This window comes from Myotis davidii, unplaced genomic scaffold, assembly GCF_000327345.1.
Source record: "Myotis davidii unplaced genomic scaffold, ASM32734v1 scaffold142, whole genome shotgun sequence".
In the NCBI taxonomy this organism is placed as follows: domain Eukaryota; kingdom Metazoa; phylum Chordata; class Mammalia; order Chiroptera; family Vespertilionidae; genus Myotis; species Myotis davidii.
Window position 1 is genome coordinate 5580064 of NW_006294400.1, and position 16117 is coordinate 5596180.

General features: G+C 53.9%; 1 protein-coding gene across 1 annotated transcript in view; it reads left to right on the forward strand.

Annotated features, from left to right (window-relative positions):
- COL27A1 (collagen type XXVII alpha 1) overlaps positions 1-16117 on the forward strand; it is a 143710-nt gene that overhangs the window by 20365 nt on the left and 107228 nt on the right. The window contains 3 exon segments of the mRNA XM_015567140.1: positions 3643-3696; positions 10394-10447; positions 11969-12022. Of these exon segments, the coding sequence (XP_015422626.1) occupies positions 3643-3696; positions 10394-10447; positions 11969-12022 (162 nt within the window).

Sequence of the window (16117 nt, forward strand, 5' to 3'; positions counted from 1 at the left end):
GCAGGGCCGAGGTGGCTGATCTGAGCTAGCCCAAGCCTCTGAATGAAAAATAGCTCCTATGTGCCTGGCACATCACTTAATGCTGCCTTATTTGATCCCTTCTTCCCCAGGACCCCCATGGGTCAGTAGCATCACTCTCATTTTAGGAATGAAGAAGCCAAGCATCTAATGAATGGCAGAGCCGGGACTAGAACCCAGGCTCTTAACCCTGTGCTGGGCCCTCCCTCTTGGAGGGGAATCTGCCCCCTCCCCAAGAGGACTCAGACCCATGGCGCCTGGCATCTGTGCCCAGCCTGAATCAACCTTTCCCACGCTGGGTGCCTGGCAAAGCCCAGGCAGAGGTAGCTGCCTGGGGCATATTTTTAGCTCTGAGCCCAGCGGATGGTTCTAGTTATGCAATTACTCGAGCCCTAGTTCCCTCTAGACCCGGCCCTGTGCTCCCAGGCCCAGGGCTCTGGAATCTGCTGTCAGCAGCAGCCTTTCTTCCTGGATTTGGAGTCTCCATGGAGCACATGCCCTGAGCTTAGGACCCCAGGGGTGTCACGGACGCTACGGGCCTTGACCTTGCAGCCTGGGCCCAGGATGAGGCCCGCTGACCTAGCATTCCAGGCCCAGGCAGCCGGCCCCTGCCCCGTACTCCTCCTGAGCCCTCCGGCCTCTGAGCTATTGCTCAGGCTGTGCTCTCTGCCGGACACACCCTCTCCTGCAAACTCCTCCTCCACCCATGGCTCGGATCGCACGCCAGCTCCTTTGCTAATGACCACCCTCTGGGAGCTCCGGCAGCACTTTATCGGGCCCTCTGGATGGCACGGATCACTCTCCAAAACCCACATCGACCGCTGATCTCCCTTTACTGAGCTGCATGCGCGTGATCTCATTGCATCTTCCCAGCCGCCCTGAGAAATAGGTTCCAATATTATCCACATTTTAGAGGTAAGGACACTGAGGCTCAGAAAGGTCCGGTGACTTTGGATAAAGTCAAACATCAGGTAGATCCAGAACCCGGATTTAACCCGGATGGTCTGAGTCCAGAGCCTGTGGTATTAACCATCCAGGTGCTCATTTTCTATCTATTCGGCTGAGCCCCTCTGGGCCAGAGACAGCCTGCTGACCCTCTTTTCCTCCCACGACTCCTCGCACAGTGCCCTGCGTGCAGCAGGTGCTGGGAAATGGTTGCTGATGAGTTCTAGTCTGGGAGCCGAGAACATTTCCACGAAGAAGTTGTGTGATCTTAGCCAAGTCCTTTCCCTTCTCTGGGCCTTCGTTGTCCCATCTATAAAACATGGGATCGTAGTGAGGCATTCCTATGGTTCCTCCCAGCGCTGAAATTCCACAAGTGAGTGAATGACTCTCCTGACATCCTTCTGTCTCTCATATGCCCCAGCACCGCCCCGCCCCCAACACACCCCTCATCATTCTGTTTCTAGACTACAAATTCCATAGATCATAAAATTCCAAAGATGATAGAATGCTGGGATTAAACAGTCCCAGCTCCTCAGCACAGATGGTGGCTCTGGGGTTTAGGGGAGGGTGGGGCCTCATCTGAGGTCAGTGGCATGCCCCTTCCCACCTTCACATAGTCCCGCAGCCCATCCGCCCATCCAGGGAGGGACGTTGGGGAATCCCTGGGCCCTGCCCCCACCCGCCTTTCTGGGCTGCAGCATTTATAGAATCGGTCTGCTTGGCTCCCACTCAACTATGTGCTTCGTTTCTAAGCAAGGCTGTGGCTGGAGAGGGGTGGGGGTGGGGGGCAGGGAAGCAGGAAGCCCCCACCTTCACGAGCTGCAGAGGGGGTTAGCTGAGTGCTCCAACCCACCATCTTTGGAGCAGCTAGGGGCACAACGGGGGAGAAGTAGCCACCCTTGACCTCGCATGGCTCACGCCTGGTTCTGGGGTGCTGGTCAGGGGCCCCTCCTAAAACATTCCCCCCACCCAACCGTTGCCCAGTTCAGGCTGAGCTCAGAGGTTAGACCCCAGGAGGAGCCTGGGCTGGGGTGAACATTGGACATCTTCCAGATTCCTTAGAGACCGCTGGGTCCTGTCACTGATGGAATAGAGGGGAGCCTGAGACTGGGGGTGGGGAGGCTCAGAGTGGTTTCAGATCTCGACACTTCCCAGTCCTAGCCGGTGCCAGCAGACAGTATTAGGTAGGATGTTGGGAGGGACTGATTGTTCTAGAGGGAGGCTCACCCCTGACACCATGATAAGCCCCCCAGGCTTAGTGAGCTTCTAAACACCGTTCTTGCTAGATGTTTTCAGAGACGGGGAGAGTTCCAGTTTAGACATCGAGGAAGAGGGAGGTGCCTCGGTTGGAATGTGACAGGCTGCAGCTGGGAAGTTGGCCTCGGACAGGGAGGAAGGCAGCGAGTTCATACACAGCCAGCCAGATGGGTCAAGGGGGGGCAGGGACAGGGCAGTGTGTCTGGAGGCTGGTGCGGTGGGGGGCACGGTGGGGCCTCTTGAGGTGCCCCTCCCCACCCCCAACGTCCCAGAGTATGCCTCCCGGACAAAGACCCTCAGGAATTACCCGACTCCTAGGGCCCTGTTTTTATCACTGGGCTGCAAGGCTGTAGTCCAGGCCCTTGCTGGAGAAAGTGGACGTAACTGGACCCAGCTGCTGTAGCGGATTTGGGTATGGCCTGGGAAAATCCAGTGCCATGAATAAGCCCTGGACTTGAGGCCAACGGGCCTGGTTCCGGCCCTCTCTTGGCCACGACTCTAGGACTCTCTGGGCCCAGGCTGCCCAGCTGTTCCGTGGACCCTGGAGGGCGCCGTAAGCTCGGAGCCTGTAGGAACCCAAGGGGGAGTGCTGACTGTGTGGCCACAGGGGGGCTGTGCCTTTGGTCCAAAGAGGCTTAGGATGCCCTTCATTGAACCCTCAACTCCAAGGGCTCATACAACAGTCCAGCTGGAGGCTGAAGGGTGGACGTGTCCTTTAGGCAGGAGGAGTCCCCAAAGGCTCCTGGGAGGAGGTGGCTTTTGAGCCAGGTCTTGAAGGATGGGTTGGGTTTCAGCTGGAGGGGTTGGATGGCAGAGGCATGCCAGATGATGGGAACAACATGGCAGAGGCGGTGAGGGGAGAAAGGACTGGGCCCAGCGTAGGGAAGCAAACAGCTGAGTGTGCTTTGAGCTCGAGGAAGCCAGCTGGGAAGGGCTGAGGCGGCCAGCTGGAGAGAAAAAGGGGGTAAAATTCAGCTGTTCAGGGCTTGTCCTCTGAAGTCACATCTGAGGTTGAGATCTAGCTCTTGTCCCTGAGCAGCTGGGTGACCTGAGAAAGTGATAAACCTCTGAACACCAGCTTCCTCGTCTCCAAAATAGGAATAATGATAGCCCCGATCTCGTGGGTTAGTGGGTAAAACGGGATCGTGAGTGGAAAGTGCTTAGCACAGGGCCAGGCATCCGGGCGGCCTGTCACAATACTGCGCAGACTTGGTGGGGAGAGAAGACGTAGGGCCCCTCTCAAACATTCTCCCTGCCCAGCCTTTGCCCAGTTCAGGCTGAGCCCTGAGGTGAGACCCCAGGAGCAATACCGCTCCGAGGTGGTGAGGGGAGAAGGCGCAGCGCCAGAGGGAACCCGGGGCACTGCTGTAGGAAGTGGAAGGGCCCCGGCTCCCCTCACCTCTGTGTTTACTTCTTTTTCAGGGTCCTCCTGGGCCTCACGGAAACCCAGGCCTCCCCGGCCCTCCCGGAGCCAAAGTGAGTATTTGCTGTGGGATCTGGAGATCGGGCCGTGGAGTGGGTGCTGAAGTGAGGCCCACATGGGAGCGTTTCCCAGGGGCTCCTGGTGGGAGGTCCTCAGGCCCACCGGCCCCAGGCACTCCCTGAGCACCAGGCCTTGTGCCAGGCTGGGGACACAGTGAGGAGTTAGGAGTTTAGCCTCTGGTTGGGAGGGACTTCGGAGGGAAGGACCACTGGAACCCAGAGCCCTCAAAGGGAGTAGGAGGAAGGATCATTTGATGCTAAGGAGAGAGGGTCTGGAGTGTCTGACCAGGGGACTCAGGTCCGCGTTTGAGCTGGGGAGGGGTGTGGAAAGATGGTGTGTGAGGAAAGTCACTGGATGGCACGTGGAAGAGGGACTGGGATGGGGACCAGAGCAGAGGCAGAGAGACCTGGGTGTTCCAGGGGAGAGAGGAGGCTAGCCTGGGGCGGTGGGAGGAGGGGGAGTGGGCGTATTCACAATGCGGAAATAGGGTAGCAAGGACTTGGATGAGAGGTGAGAGGTCGTGGCTCCCCGGTGTTAGAGACGGAACCTGGGAACCAGGGAGAAGGACTAAGATGATGTTGCGTTTGGAACCTGTAGTCCAGCCAGGTGGAGACGATTCATGGACCAAAAGCACTCTAAGACTCAGGAAAGTTCTGAGCTGGAGACAGGACCTTGGGAGATGGCTGGCACACAGATGCCACCTTCCCCAGGGAGCTGCTGGAAATGGCCCAGCTAACTTCTAGATGAGCCCACAGAGACCAGAGTGACTGGTGCTCCGAGGGCTGTGGGGAATTCCGGCCTGGAGAGCCCGGGTCCATCCCTGGGGCGTGATGAGGGAGCAGGATTGTCAGGGCGGTGGGTGGAGTGAGAAGCGAGGGCGCCAAGAGGAGTGCCAGACCCGTGAAATTTAGGTCACAGGGAGAAGTGTGGAGGAATGGCCGGGGAGATGGGAGGAGGGGGAGGAAGATGCAAGGCCAGGGAAGCCAAGAGCTCAGCGATGGGGCTGAAGGAGCTCAGGGCAGGCTGGGAAGGGCAGAGGGACTCCTGGTTAGGACGCCGCTCAGCCCAGACTGTCATCTCAGGGGCGGGCAGGTGAAGAAACCTCTCTGGGCTTTGGTTGGCCCAGGCGCAAGGTCATTCTTTGTTAACCCTACTGTCAAGGTTGAGTGGCTAAAGTCAGCCATTAACTGATTGACCCAGGTTGGGCAGTGAGTGACAGCTGGCAGCCTCCGGAGGCCAGTCCTGACTCCTGGAGCAGAACTCCTCTGGCTCCCAGCTTGTCGGGGAGTTTGGGGCAAAGGTCGTACACAGGTAGCCCTGGATACATGAACATACGGCACCAGAATGCTGGTGCAGGAGCACCAGCCTCAGCCCCTGTGGGTCCATGACTCTATGGCCAGGGCCGGCTGGGTCCTTCCTTGGAAGGTGTGCATGGGAGCATCAGATGCCCAGCGCCTAGCAGCTGCCCAGAGGGGCTCTGGGTTTTGACAAGGCAAATACTGATGATAATATCTACAATGTATTGGACCCTTACTGTGCACTGGACACTACGCACACTCTTTATGTAGCTCATCTCAATTGATCCCCACAAAGATCTATGAGGTGGGTGGAGATACTGCACCCATTTATGGATGGGGAAACTGAGGCTCCAGCAGATGAAGACTCTGTCCCCTGGGAGGACCTGCTTCTCCGCTCCAGAGGGGACCTCCTTGGGGGACTTCTGCTTTGTAGCAGCCTCAGGTCTCCCAGGTCATGGGGTATACCAGGATGCTGAGATCAGCAGCTGTTTTGAATGGCCAGGTTTGCTCAGGAATATATCTGTCTGGTCTGGGAGAAAAGATGGGTCTTCCCAGAGGATGGGGAGGTTAAACTGAGGTCTGAAGTGCTGCAGGTAACTAGGCAAAGGGGCAGGAGGAGGCTGCGGAGGGCAGCAGGCCTGTAGGTGGTGGTAAGACTTTTGGACTTTATCCAAAGAGCAGCAGGAAGCCATGCAAAGATTTGCAGCAGAGGTGACACGATCGGATGAGGTTTGCAAAGGCTACTCAGGCAGCTTGGGAAGTAGGGTCTGGCTGATAGTTTGTAGAAATTATTTATGTTATATATTAAGGTTATTAAGAGTTCATCTACCTTATATATATTTTCTAATTTACTGTTTGCCTGTTAAGAGTATTCATGATGATTTTCACAAATCAAAGTGTCATATATATATATATATATATATATGTTTCTAACTCTCTATCCCTCTCCCTTCCTCTCTGTAAAAAAATCAATAAAATATATTAAAAAAAAACATGTCAGTTTGGAGAGGGCTCCACCATATGTGAAATGTATGGTTATTTACTTTTATTCTTACACATTTCTTTCCCATCCTAAGATCAGATAGGTATTCACTTATATTTCTAGTTATTTCATAATATCATTTGTACTAAAAAAGTTTAAACCATCTGGAATTAATTTTCAATAAGGGGACAATATGAGGTAGGGCTCTAACTTTATTTTCCCTCCAATAGTTAACCATTTATTAAATAAACTTTCCTCCACTCATTACTGTATGGTAGATCAGAGTCTATTTCAGGCCATTGAAGTATGTTTCATTGCTATTTATATTTTTTATGTTAGTAAAGTGCCATTTTTATATTATGACATTTACTGTCTTTATACTGTGTGTCTTCCCGCCCCTGTTCTTTTAAAATATTTCTGGCTGTTTATTCTGTCAGATGTACTTTAGTATGCTCCTCTTAATAATTTCCTTATAAAACCCTCTTGGGGTTTTATTGGAATTGTATTAAATGTGCATATTAATTTATGAAGAATCAACATCTTTAAAGTATTAAGTCTTCCCATTTAGTTGAGTTTTTAGAAATGTCTCTTAGTAACTTTTATTGTTTTTATTGCATAAGTCCTGCACAATTCTTGTTAAGTTTATAGTTGGGAATTTTATGTTTTGTTGTTGTTATGAATGGAATATCTGCCTCATTATATTTTCTAGCTTGGCTCTCAGCTATTGACGAGAACTGTTGACTTTTGTATTTTTGCCCTTTTTGTGTTTATTTTATGAACATGCTCTTTACTGAATTATCTTATTAATTCTAATAGTATTTCAGTTAGTTCTCCTAGATTTTTCTAGACAGGCACTCATCTTTTTTTTTTTTTTTTTGCAAAGAAGGAAATATTTTTGTCTCCTTTTCCTCAAAGGTTAGTAGTCTTATTTGTTTTTCCTGCCTTATTGCATTGGTCAGAACTTCTAAACACACAAAATAGTAGTAGTGATAGCGGAAAGTCCAGTGAATCTTCAGAGGAGGTTCCAGGCCTGGGGCTAGATCAGATCTCTTCACCTCCCACCCTACCCACAGGACAGGGGCTCAACACAGTTCCCATTCCTACTGTGTTTGTATTTATGATTCGCCTTCCCATCCACCTTCTAGTTGTTCAAGGCTCTGTTAACCAGCCCAGGCAGTTTCCTACACAGAGAAGAAAAGCAGTTTGTCCAAGGTTATACTGGCTTTTGGACTGGAGAGCTGGGTTGGTGACCAGGTTCTTGTCCTCAACAGGGTGTAAATAATGAACTAAAGTTTACATCTTCCTTATGTCTCATATACTGGCTCTTGGACTGGAGAGCTAGGTTGATGTAAACCAGGGTGTAAACAATGAACTAAAGTTTACATCTTCCTTATGTCTCTTACTGGGGAATTGGCAGGAGTATGGGAAGGAAGATGTCTAGCCTTTTCCATCGTGGAAGTCACACCTTCCCCTGACCAAGGTGCCTGGAGCATCTCTTGAACTTTAACTTCATTGGCTCCCTCCTCGTCTTCCTCCAGCCTTAGCTTAGCTGTAACTCCTGTTAGGGATGTCCCCCTCGGTCCCCAACTTCCTCCTGGACTCCACGTGTTATCTGCAGAGTATTGAAATGTTCAGAGCTTGAGCTCTGAAACCAGGCTGCCTGCGTCTAAGCCCCACTTACTAACTGTGACCTTAGACAAGTTACTTATCTTCTCTGTGCCTTAGTCTCCTCCTATGTGACATCGGGAGAGGGGTAGTTGCCACCACATAGATTTATGTGTGGAGAGCTTAGGCGTGTATTCGGTAGATGCTAGGCTTATTATTACCATTACCTGTCTCTCTGGCTTCTCCCTCAAGAGCGTCCCAGGGGCGATCCCTGTGTCTCGTTCCCCACTGTGGTATTCCCTGCAGTCATTGCCGGACTTGGCTCACAGTAGATGGTCCATAAGGATCTGTACCTGTGGATGTTGTCCTCAGGCGGGGATTACATCCCAAGCACTGTGCTGCTGCTGACAGCCCACAGAGAATCCCATAAATACCTAAAATGCCCCAGTAAGAGCCCCTGGCAAGGGAGCAAGGGCGTCATCTCATTGGGCCTCAGTTTCCCCTTTTATAAAATGACAGAATAGGATACATGGAGGCCCACTCCAAAAGCTTTTTAAGCCCAGCTCCTTTACCAGCTGTAGACTGAGGTGGGCAAGGGCGGGTGGGGAGAGTAACTGTCCTTTTTTGGCCACCGGAAACCCAGGGAGCCCTGGGCCTGGCCTTGCATCATGGACATAAAAGGTAGTGGAGTCGGGCTTGTGAACAGCAGAGGGTGGGAGAGTGTCAGTGAGGGGCAGCTGCAGTGTGAGATCCCAGAGGGCAGGTTCTGCAGAAGAGACTGGAGGGGCCCAGGGAACAGAGGGTTGGGGTCCTAGCAGGGAGGGGCTGCCCTTCAGCTTGGGGCAGCTGGAGGGTGTGAGGGAAGTACCCAGGCTTCCCATTTATAAACAGGAGCTGAAAACTCAGACAGACCGGGATGAGTCATACCTTGTAAGACCTGGCCCCTCACCTGCGTGTCACCCCAGGCTGTGACTCAGCCTCTCTGACCCTGGTCTGCTTCTGAGTTGCATCACAGCAGGGGGGAGGGGAGCGGGGGGGCAGGCTGTTAAGAGGACTAATGGAGCCTGGCACAGTGTTGGGCGCAGAGTGGGTGGGCAGTAGAAGGCTGCTCCCTTCCCTCTGTAGAGCCCTATCCAGTTTGGAATGCAATGATTTCTCGAGAAGAGCGATTGAGTCAGAATTTGGAAGGTCTAAGTTCTGACAAAGAAAAGAACCAAATGGGAATTAATTGAACTTGGCCAAACCACCCCTCCCATGCGTCACATTCATTATCTCACTGGCTCCTTACCAAGAAACCTGGAAAGCTAGCAGGTGTATGTGCGTGTGTACAAGTGTGTGTATGTGCATGCACCCATGTGCACATGTGAGTGTGTGTGCAAATGCCAAGGGCACATATATGCACCTGTGTGTAGATGTATGAGCACGTGTGCATGACCCTATGGGTATGCATGTGCATGCATGAGCCTGTGTGTAAGTGTGTGCATGCACCTGGGTGAGAGTGTGTGCACACACCTGAGTGCATGGGTGTGTGCAGCTGTATGTACTCATGTGCATGTGTGTGTGCTGGTGTGTGCATGTGTGCATGCCTGTTTGTGTGTGCTGCACAGCCCCCATTTTAAAGGTGAGAAGACAGGGCCCAGAGAAGTGAAATGATTTGCCTGAGTTCCCACTGTGAGACCCTGGCTTCACCCCAGGACTTCTGACTCAGGGTCCAGCTGGGAGCGGGAGCGTGGGAGTGAGGGTGAGGGACAGGCTCACGGGCTCTTGGAAGGTGACATCAGGGCGGACCGACTTTCCAAAGGGCTGTTTGCTGAGTAATTTAGCCAGGTTGGGCCAAATGAGCGGGCCCACAGCCAGGAGCGCTCTTTCCAGCCGTAGGAGACGCAGCTGGTGAACTGTCCCTTTCTCTGGGCCCAGCTCTCAGGAGCCAGACTCTGCAATGGGGACACTCCCAGATCTAAACACAAAGGGTGCCTGTCTCTGACGGAGGACCCGCTGCTGGTCTGTTTCTCCCTGAAATACTACCAGTTCCAACTCATCTTCAGGGCTCTCATCTTAGCTGGCCAGCACCTCTTCCCGGGGCCTGGACTGTCTCTTTCTTCTCTCTTGGCCTCCGCTTTCCCGTATATGTTATGGGGGTGATAACACTTCCCCTGCCCACTGCATTGGGCTGTTAGAATCTAGTGAGGTGAGGGATATTGCGAACTCTGAGGGGCTGTTCACAGATGCAAGTGGGTATTATGGCACCTACCCTGGATACTTAGAGTGCTGAGGGGAGCGAACTGGAAAGGGAACCAGAAGCACCTCTTGTCTGGGTCTCAGAAGCTCTCTGAGAGCCTGGGAGGCAGTCCTAGCAGCTCTCATGTGCAAGGTCGTGCGACCCATACGCAGGCCCCGACTGGAGAGGACACACTCAAGTTGCATCTTGAAGAATGTTTATGTCTGGCTAGTGAGGCCTGTGGAATGGTTTCCTAGGTGGGAGTGGCTGCCTGTGCGAGGGCCTGGCAGCTGGGAAGTGCAGAGCGTGGCTGAGGAAGGGGCTGTGGTCTGGGGAAGGCAGAGACGACCCTTTCTGTGTATGTGGCTGGTCAAATCTGGGTAGGATGATTGGGACCAGGGGACCCAAGACTTGGGACGCCAGAGGAGGGGTTTGGACTTTGTCATCACGCAATCAGTGGGGAGCGTGGTAGGTGTTGGAGTCTGGAGCAGTGGGGTGTGTGAGTGGGGGTGGAGGGAGGCTGTTTAAGCGGGGACAGGGCTTAGAGTAGCGTGTGGGAGACATTAGCAGAATTGTTTTTGTTTCAGGGACAGAAAGGGGACCCGGGGCTGTCACCAGGAAAGGCCCACGATGGGACAAAGGTAGGTTTCCAGGGTCCCCGGGCTCAGGGCAGGGGGAGTGAGCAGCAGGGAAACCGCCCAGCCCTGGGAGAGCCCTCCTGGGCTGCCGCCTGACAGTCTGGAAAGGTCAGCGCTGGTTTGGTTTTTACCTTGAAGCCCTTCCGCCTTTCCCCGCACCAAGCCCAACGCCATTTCCTGCTGTCTTCTGGGGCTGCAGCCAATAGCACCCACAGGTTTCCCCAGGACGTTCTTGGGGAATGTCCTTTTGTCTAATATATGGCATAGCTTTCTGTAGGGCCTTCTGGTGACCCTTGGCATCCAGCAGCTTCTTGGTCGCACATGCCCAGGAAGCTTCCAAAAGACATTCAAAGTCCCCTCCGAGGTTAATAGACAGGTGTGTGAACGTCCAGGAGGTGGGAAGGGAACGGGCCAGGGGAGGGCGATGAGACCAGAGATTTCCCCGTGGAAGAGAAAGCACAAGCATTATTCCCTGATGTGTCACCCTGTCCACTAACCAAGGGACCTGGAAGGAGTGCAGGACTCTTGGGAACAGGGGACCCCAGAACTCCAGGTAAGGCCCCCAGCGTCTCAGAGCTCCAAATCCTGGAGGGACACCCCAGTCTGTCTGCCTTCCTCAGGACTCAGCCTAGGAGCCCTCCTGACAGGCAGAACACTGCTTCCCACCCCGGCCTCCTGTGCTGGGGCACATACAAGTGGCAGCTCCCTTCGGTTTCCCGAGTCACAGGAGGCTCACCCCTTCACATCCTCGCTGATGCGTTTTTTTCATTCATTACACTGGGTGTAAATGTTCACATGCACTCCCATCTGCTCCCCGTTGTAACCTTGTAAACCAGGGCAGATGGGCCCAGCTTACAGATGAGGAAACAGAGGCCCCGGAGGCGGGTGGCTGCTGGAGCTCACACAGCTGGCCGGGTGCAGAGCAGGATTGGTACCCAGGTCTTGTCTCTTGCTCCTGGGCTGTCTGTTCTCAGGTCTCATGGGGGTAGCAGAAATGCCTCCTACGGTGACCACCATGCCCGGCAAGGATGAGGAATGGAGAGAGAGAGAGAGAGAGAGAGGGCGCTGATTGGATTGAGGCAGATGAATTACATGCCCCCTGGGACAGTGGTTCTCAAATATTTAGCATAGGACCTATTTCCCAAATGGTATTCTATACCAAAGTCCAATATAGAAAATATAGGGTTTCCCCCCAAAATGTATGCACACACTTTGAATAATGATAAAGGCAGCGCTTATTAAGATACATTTTATTTTCAAAATTGAGCTCTCAGCTGTTAAAGTATGTCTACATTTTGGGGGACACCCCGTAGATCGAATGGAGTGACTGGGTTATGTGGAGAGGGGCTGGACACCCTGCCCACTGGGCTGCCCTCACTCCGCTCAGAGACCCCAGTCTCTCCTGAGGCCTCCAGGCCTCCTTGAGCCCAGTTCATGAACAACTGGCCATGAGCGCTCACACTTCGATTTGACACGCGTCTCTGCTCCCATCCCCCCAGCTCACCCCTTGTCTCTGTCTTGCAGGGCGACATGGGCTTGCCCGGGCTCCCTGGCGATCCAGGACCGCTTGGACGAAAGGTACACCTCGGTTTTGATGCTTTGCCTTGCTCAGTGGGCTTCCTAGCAAGCAGGGTCATCTGGCAGGAGCTGGAAACCGCCTGCCCCAACCCCCCGCCTGCCTCTCTTAGCCCCAGCCCAGCTCCCTGGGCACAGGCAACATTGGCGGGAGGGGAGAGAGGTTTGCCAGGGTCTGTGCTTGCCTGGGCGGGCAGCACCTTGGCTTGGAGTAGGCCTCCCCTAACCATGGTTAATGAGGCGTGACAGGAAGTGGCCCTGATTCACTGTCCTTCCTCTAGGGGTGCAGCTACTCCTGGGAGGCCTTTCTGAGGAATACACGGGTTGTGGGAGGAATATTGCCAGAGCCGGGAGGACCTGCATTGGCCCAAGGCTCCACCTTCAACCTGCTGAGTGGCCTTGGGCCTGCGTATTACCTCCCTGAGCCTCAGCCTCCTCCCACCTGGATGGTGGCAATAATCCCGCCTCCCTTGACTCTCTACTGCCTGGGGCTGTCGGCCTGCAACAGAGAAATTGGGAGAGTGGACTCTGGGGTCCATCAGACCTGGGATCTATTGCTGCTACACCGTCTCCCAGCTGTGTGACCTTGGGCAAGTCTAGAACCTCCCTGAGTCTAACCTTTGTCCCTCCCTGGTACGCTGCAGGGGAGGCAAATGCTCTGTGAAGGCAATACGTGCTCTGTACCTTCTGAGCTGTTGTCATGCTGCTCCCGACCTTGTCCCTGTTTCAGCCAAGCTGGGGGAGTTACTTCTCTAAACGCCCTCACAGGAAAGTCTACCGTTTTCCTAGACGGTGGGTCCCTGGCTTCCAGTGTCCCTGGATTTCTCCCCAGTTTCCCAGCCAGGGTCCCCCATCCTTCAGACTCAACTCTAGCTGCGCCCACTCCAGGAAGGCCCCCTGGGGCCACAGCCTTCAGGCCAGGAGCCTCCACTCTGCTCAAGGACCCCTGGCCCATCTTAGCTTAGTTGTTTTCACCCCGAGTCCAGCCTTATCAACCGGGTCATGCAAGTCTTGTTTTGTCGCCTTCCCTACTGAGCCTAGCCTGGGACTGCACATAGTAGGTGTCCAGGAAACAGGAGGAGGACAGTGCAGGCCAAGGGTCAGCTGCTTCTTTGCAGGGAAATCCCCCACTGCTGATGGGTTTTCCGGTAGGTACATCAGCATAGCTCTCCATGTCTTAGGCTTCTACCCTGGCTCCCAGCTGTGGCCACAGCTGTCATCTCTCTGGGCCATCTGGGTCTCATCTGGACAGCTGTGGTGCCTCCTGGCTCCTTCCTGGCCTTGCTCCAAGGGTCCCCATGGCACAGGGGACTTGGATCCTCATGTCCCCCTCAACCATTTCTCCAGACCGGAGCCTGTGGCTGGCTGTGAGCTGGGGAAACATGGAATTTTCTGGCTCAGAGAACACAGGGGGACTCCCTCTCCCCACTCACTTCCCCTCGGGCTCCAGCGCTTTCTGATGGATGAGGTGTGAGTGGAAAGTCTCCTTCCAGTCCTGGCTCATAAAGCAGCCAGTGGTGGTCTAGCTCTGCGTGGCAGTGGGAGTCTAGCAGAGGTGGCAGGAGATGGGAAAGCAGACGGTCCGGCTCCTGCCTGGGTTCCAGGGCTCCCTGCTCTCGGCAGATGTCCAGGGAGGCCAAGAGCCCCCAACCAAGATGGACCAGCTCACCTGAGCAGGGAGGGGTGTCTTTTGTAAATTAAGGAAGAGCTTCCATGCGGTGAAAAAAACTATTTGGCAAAGCCATTTGCACCCCTGGGCCAGCCCAGGCAAACACAGAGGAGTTTGGCCTGTGGCAGCCCTGTGTCACCTGCTCACGGAGGGTGGTAGGCAGAGAATGGGGGCACTCAGGTTCCCGGGGTGGGAAGGAGGACAGACAGGGGGGGTCGCTGCCTGGGATCCTCACTGTTTGTAGGTAGTTTCTCCTCCACAAGCATCTTTGGTGACAAATGTGGCCACTTTGCCTGGTCCTGTTGGGGACTTTTCTGCCTCATCTCGTGGGAGCCTCGGGAGAAAGCAGACGTCCAGAGGCAAAGGGGGAGGTCTGCATCCTCTTTGCTCATAAGCATGTGAAATTTCGGTGTCAACTCAGAATGACACCAAGAATCCTCTTCATTCTTTTATTCGACAGAATTAATTGAATGCCGGGCACTGAGCTGGATAAATAGACAAAATTCTTGTCCCCAGAGCTTCTATTCTTGTGGGGAAAGCCAGACAATAAAAAGAAAAACAGTGAAAATGTAAGGTTTATTAGAAGATGAAAAGGCCTACGAGACAAAACAGACAGAGAGAGGAGCTTGCGTTGGGAGGGCTCCCATATTGAATAGTGTGGCAGAGTGGAGGTGGCATGAGGAATTACTGCTCCTCATCACATCATTCCCTCACAATGGCCTCCAGGAGGTAAGGCAGTATCATGCCTCTTTAGAACTGAGAAAGCCAAAGTCCGACTCATTCATTCATTCATTCATATATATGCATTCATTCATTCCTTTGCTCATTCATTCATTCCACCAGTCATTCACTCCCCCAGTCATTCATTCAGCAAATGTGTACCCGCATACCAGGCCGTGTGCCAGCAATGGTGTTGAATGCATTGAGATCATCGAGAGGCCTTGAGGAGGGTGAGGTCTGCAGCAGTGGTTCCCAGCCCCACCCTGCATTAGAACCCCTGGGGAGCTCGCCCACCGCAGGGATCCTGGGTCTCTTGGTCCGAGTGGGACCCTGGCACAAGCTTCTCAGGGGCAGCCAAGACAGAGTCAATGGTTTAATGGAAATACCCCTCAGGGTCACTAAGCGGCAGAGCTGGGATTTGAACCTCGGTCTCTGACCCTCAGGCCCTTCCTCCCTCCCCTACTGAATGAAACCACTTCTCAGATAAGAATGGGTCCATCAGGTAGAAAAGAGGCCCCCTACCCGAGGCGAGTTTCTCTGCATCCGCCTGCGATGCTTGCTGAGGAGCTTGGCTGAGCCGATTCCCGAGAGCTGGGCAGGGGCATGGACCCCGGCAGACACCTGGATGGAAGCCAGCTCTGTCCCTTTCCTGCGGGTGAGCTTGGGCGCATGGTTTTGGTTGCTCCATAGGCTGTTGGGAGGGTTCAGTGAGATGTTACATCCCCAGGACCCAACACAGGGTTGGCACTTGGGAGGCACTGCATACCTATTTGTTAAATGAGTGAATGAATGATCATGATGATCTTGAAGGGGAAGCGCTGAAGGTCACCAGAACACCACCTGCACCCTGGGAGGGCGAGTCCCGTGCTGTCCCTAGTCTGACCCTCCTCCCTTCTCTTCTGTAGAGGGGTACTTCTCAGCCGGGGGCAATTTTGCGCCCCAGGGAACAGTTAGCAATGTCTGGAGACATTTTTGGTCATCACAACTGGGAGGGGGTTGCTACTAGCTTTTCTAACGAGTAGAAGCCAGAGATGCTGTTCAATGTCCTACAGAGCACAGGCCTGCTGTCCCTCCCCTGCGCTGATCCAGCCCGCAGGGCAGCGGTGCTGGGGCTGAGCACCTGCTGAGAAGTCCTCACTCCACCCAACCCTGCATGCCCTCTGGTACTCCTTCCTTCGGCGCCCTCCTGCAGCCCTCACCCTGCCCGTGAGCCCTCCCTTTGCCACCTGAGTTGACCACCGTCTGTGAGAAGCTGTAATAAAAGGGAGGGCAGAGGGGGCCATCTGGGAATGCTTTGGGGGAGTGTGATTGAGGCTGCCAAAGGCGGCCTCCTGTCTTTCTGCAGACCTACCGCTCTCCCTGCACGTAGCACCCCCAGTTCCACACAGAGCCCCTATCGCAGTGGATCTCAACCTTCTGGCCCTTTAAATACAGTTCCTCTTGTGACCCAACCATAAAATTATTCTCGTTGCTACTTCATAATGTAATGTTGCTACTGTTGTGAATCGTAATGTAAATATCCGATATGCAGGATGGTCTTAGGTGACCCCTGTGAAAGGGTCATTCGACCACCAAAGAGGTCGCGACCCCCAGGTTGAGAACCGCTGCCCTACCGAGCCCTTTCTCGAGGGCCCCCCTGCTGTGGGGCTGCCCTGGGCCTCGGGCCCACCCCCATTGCCATTTCTGAGGTCCAGTTCCCTCTGCTCTCC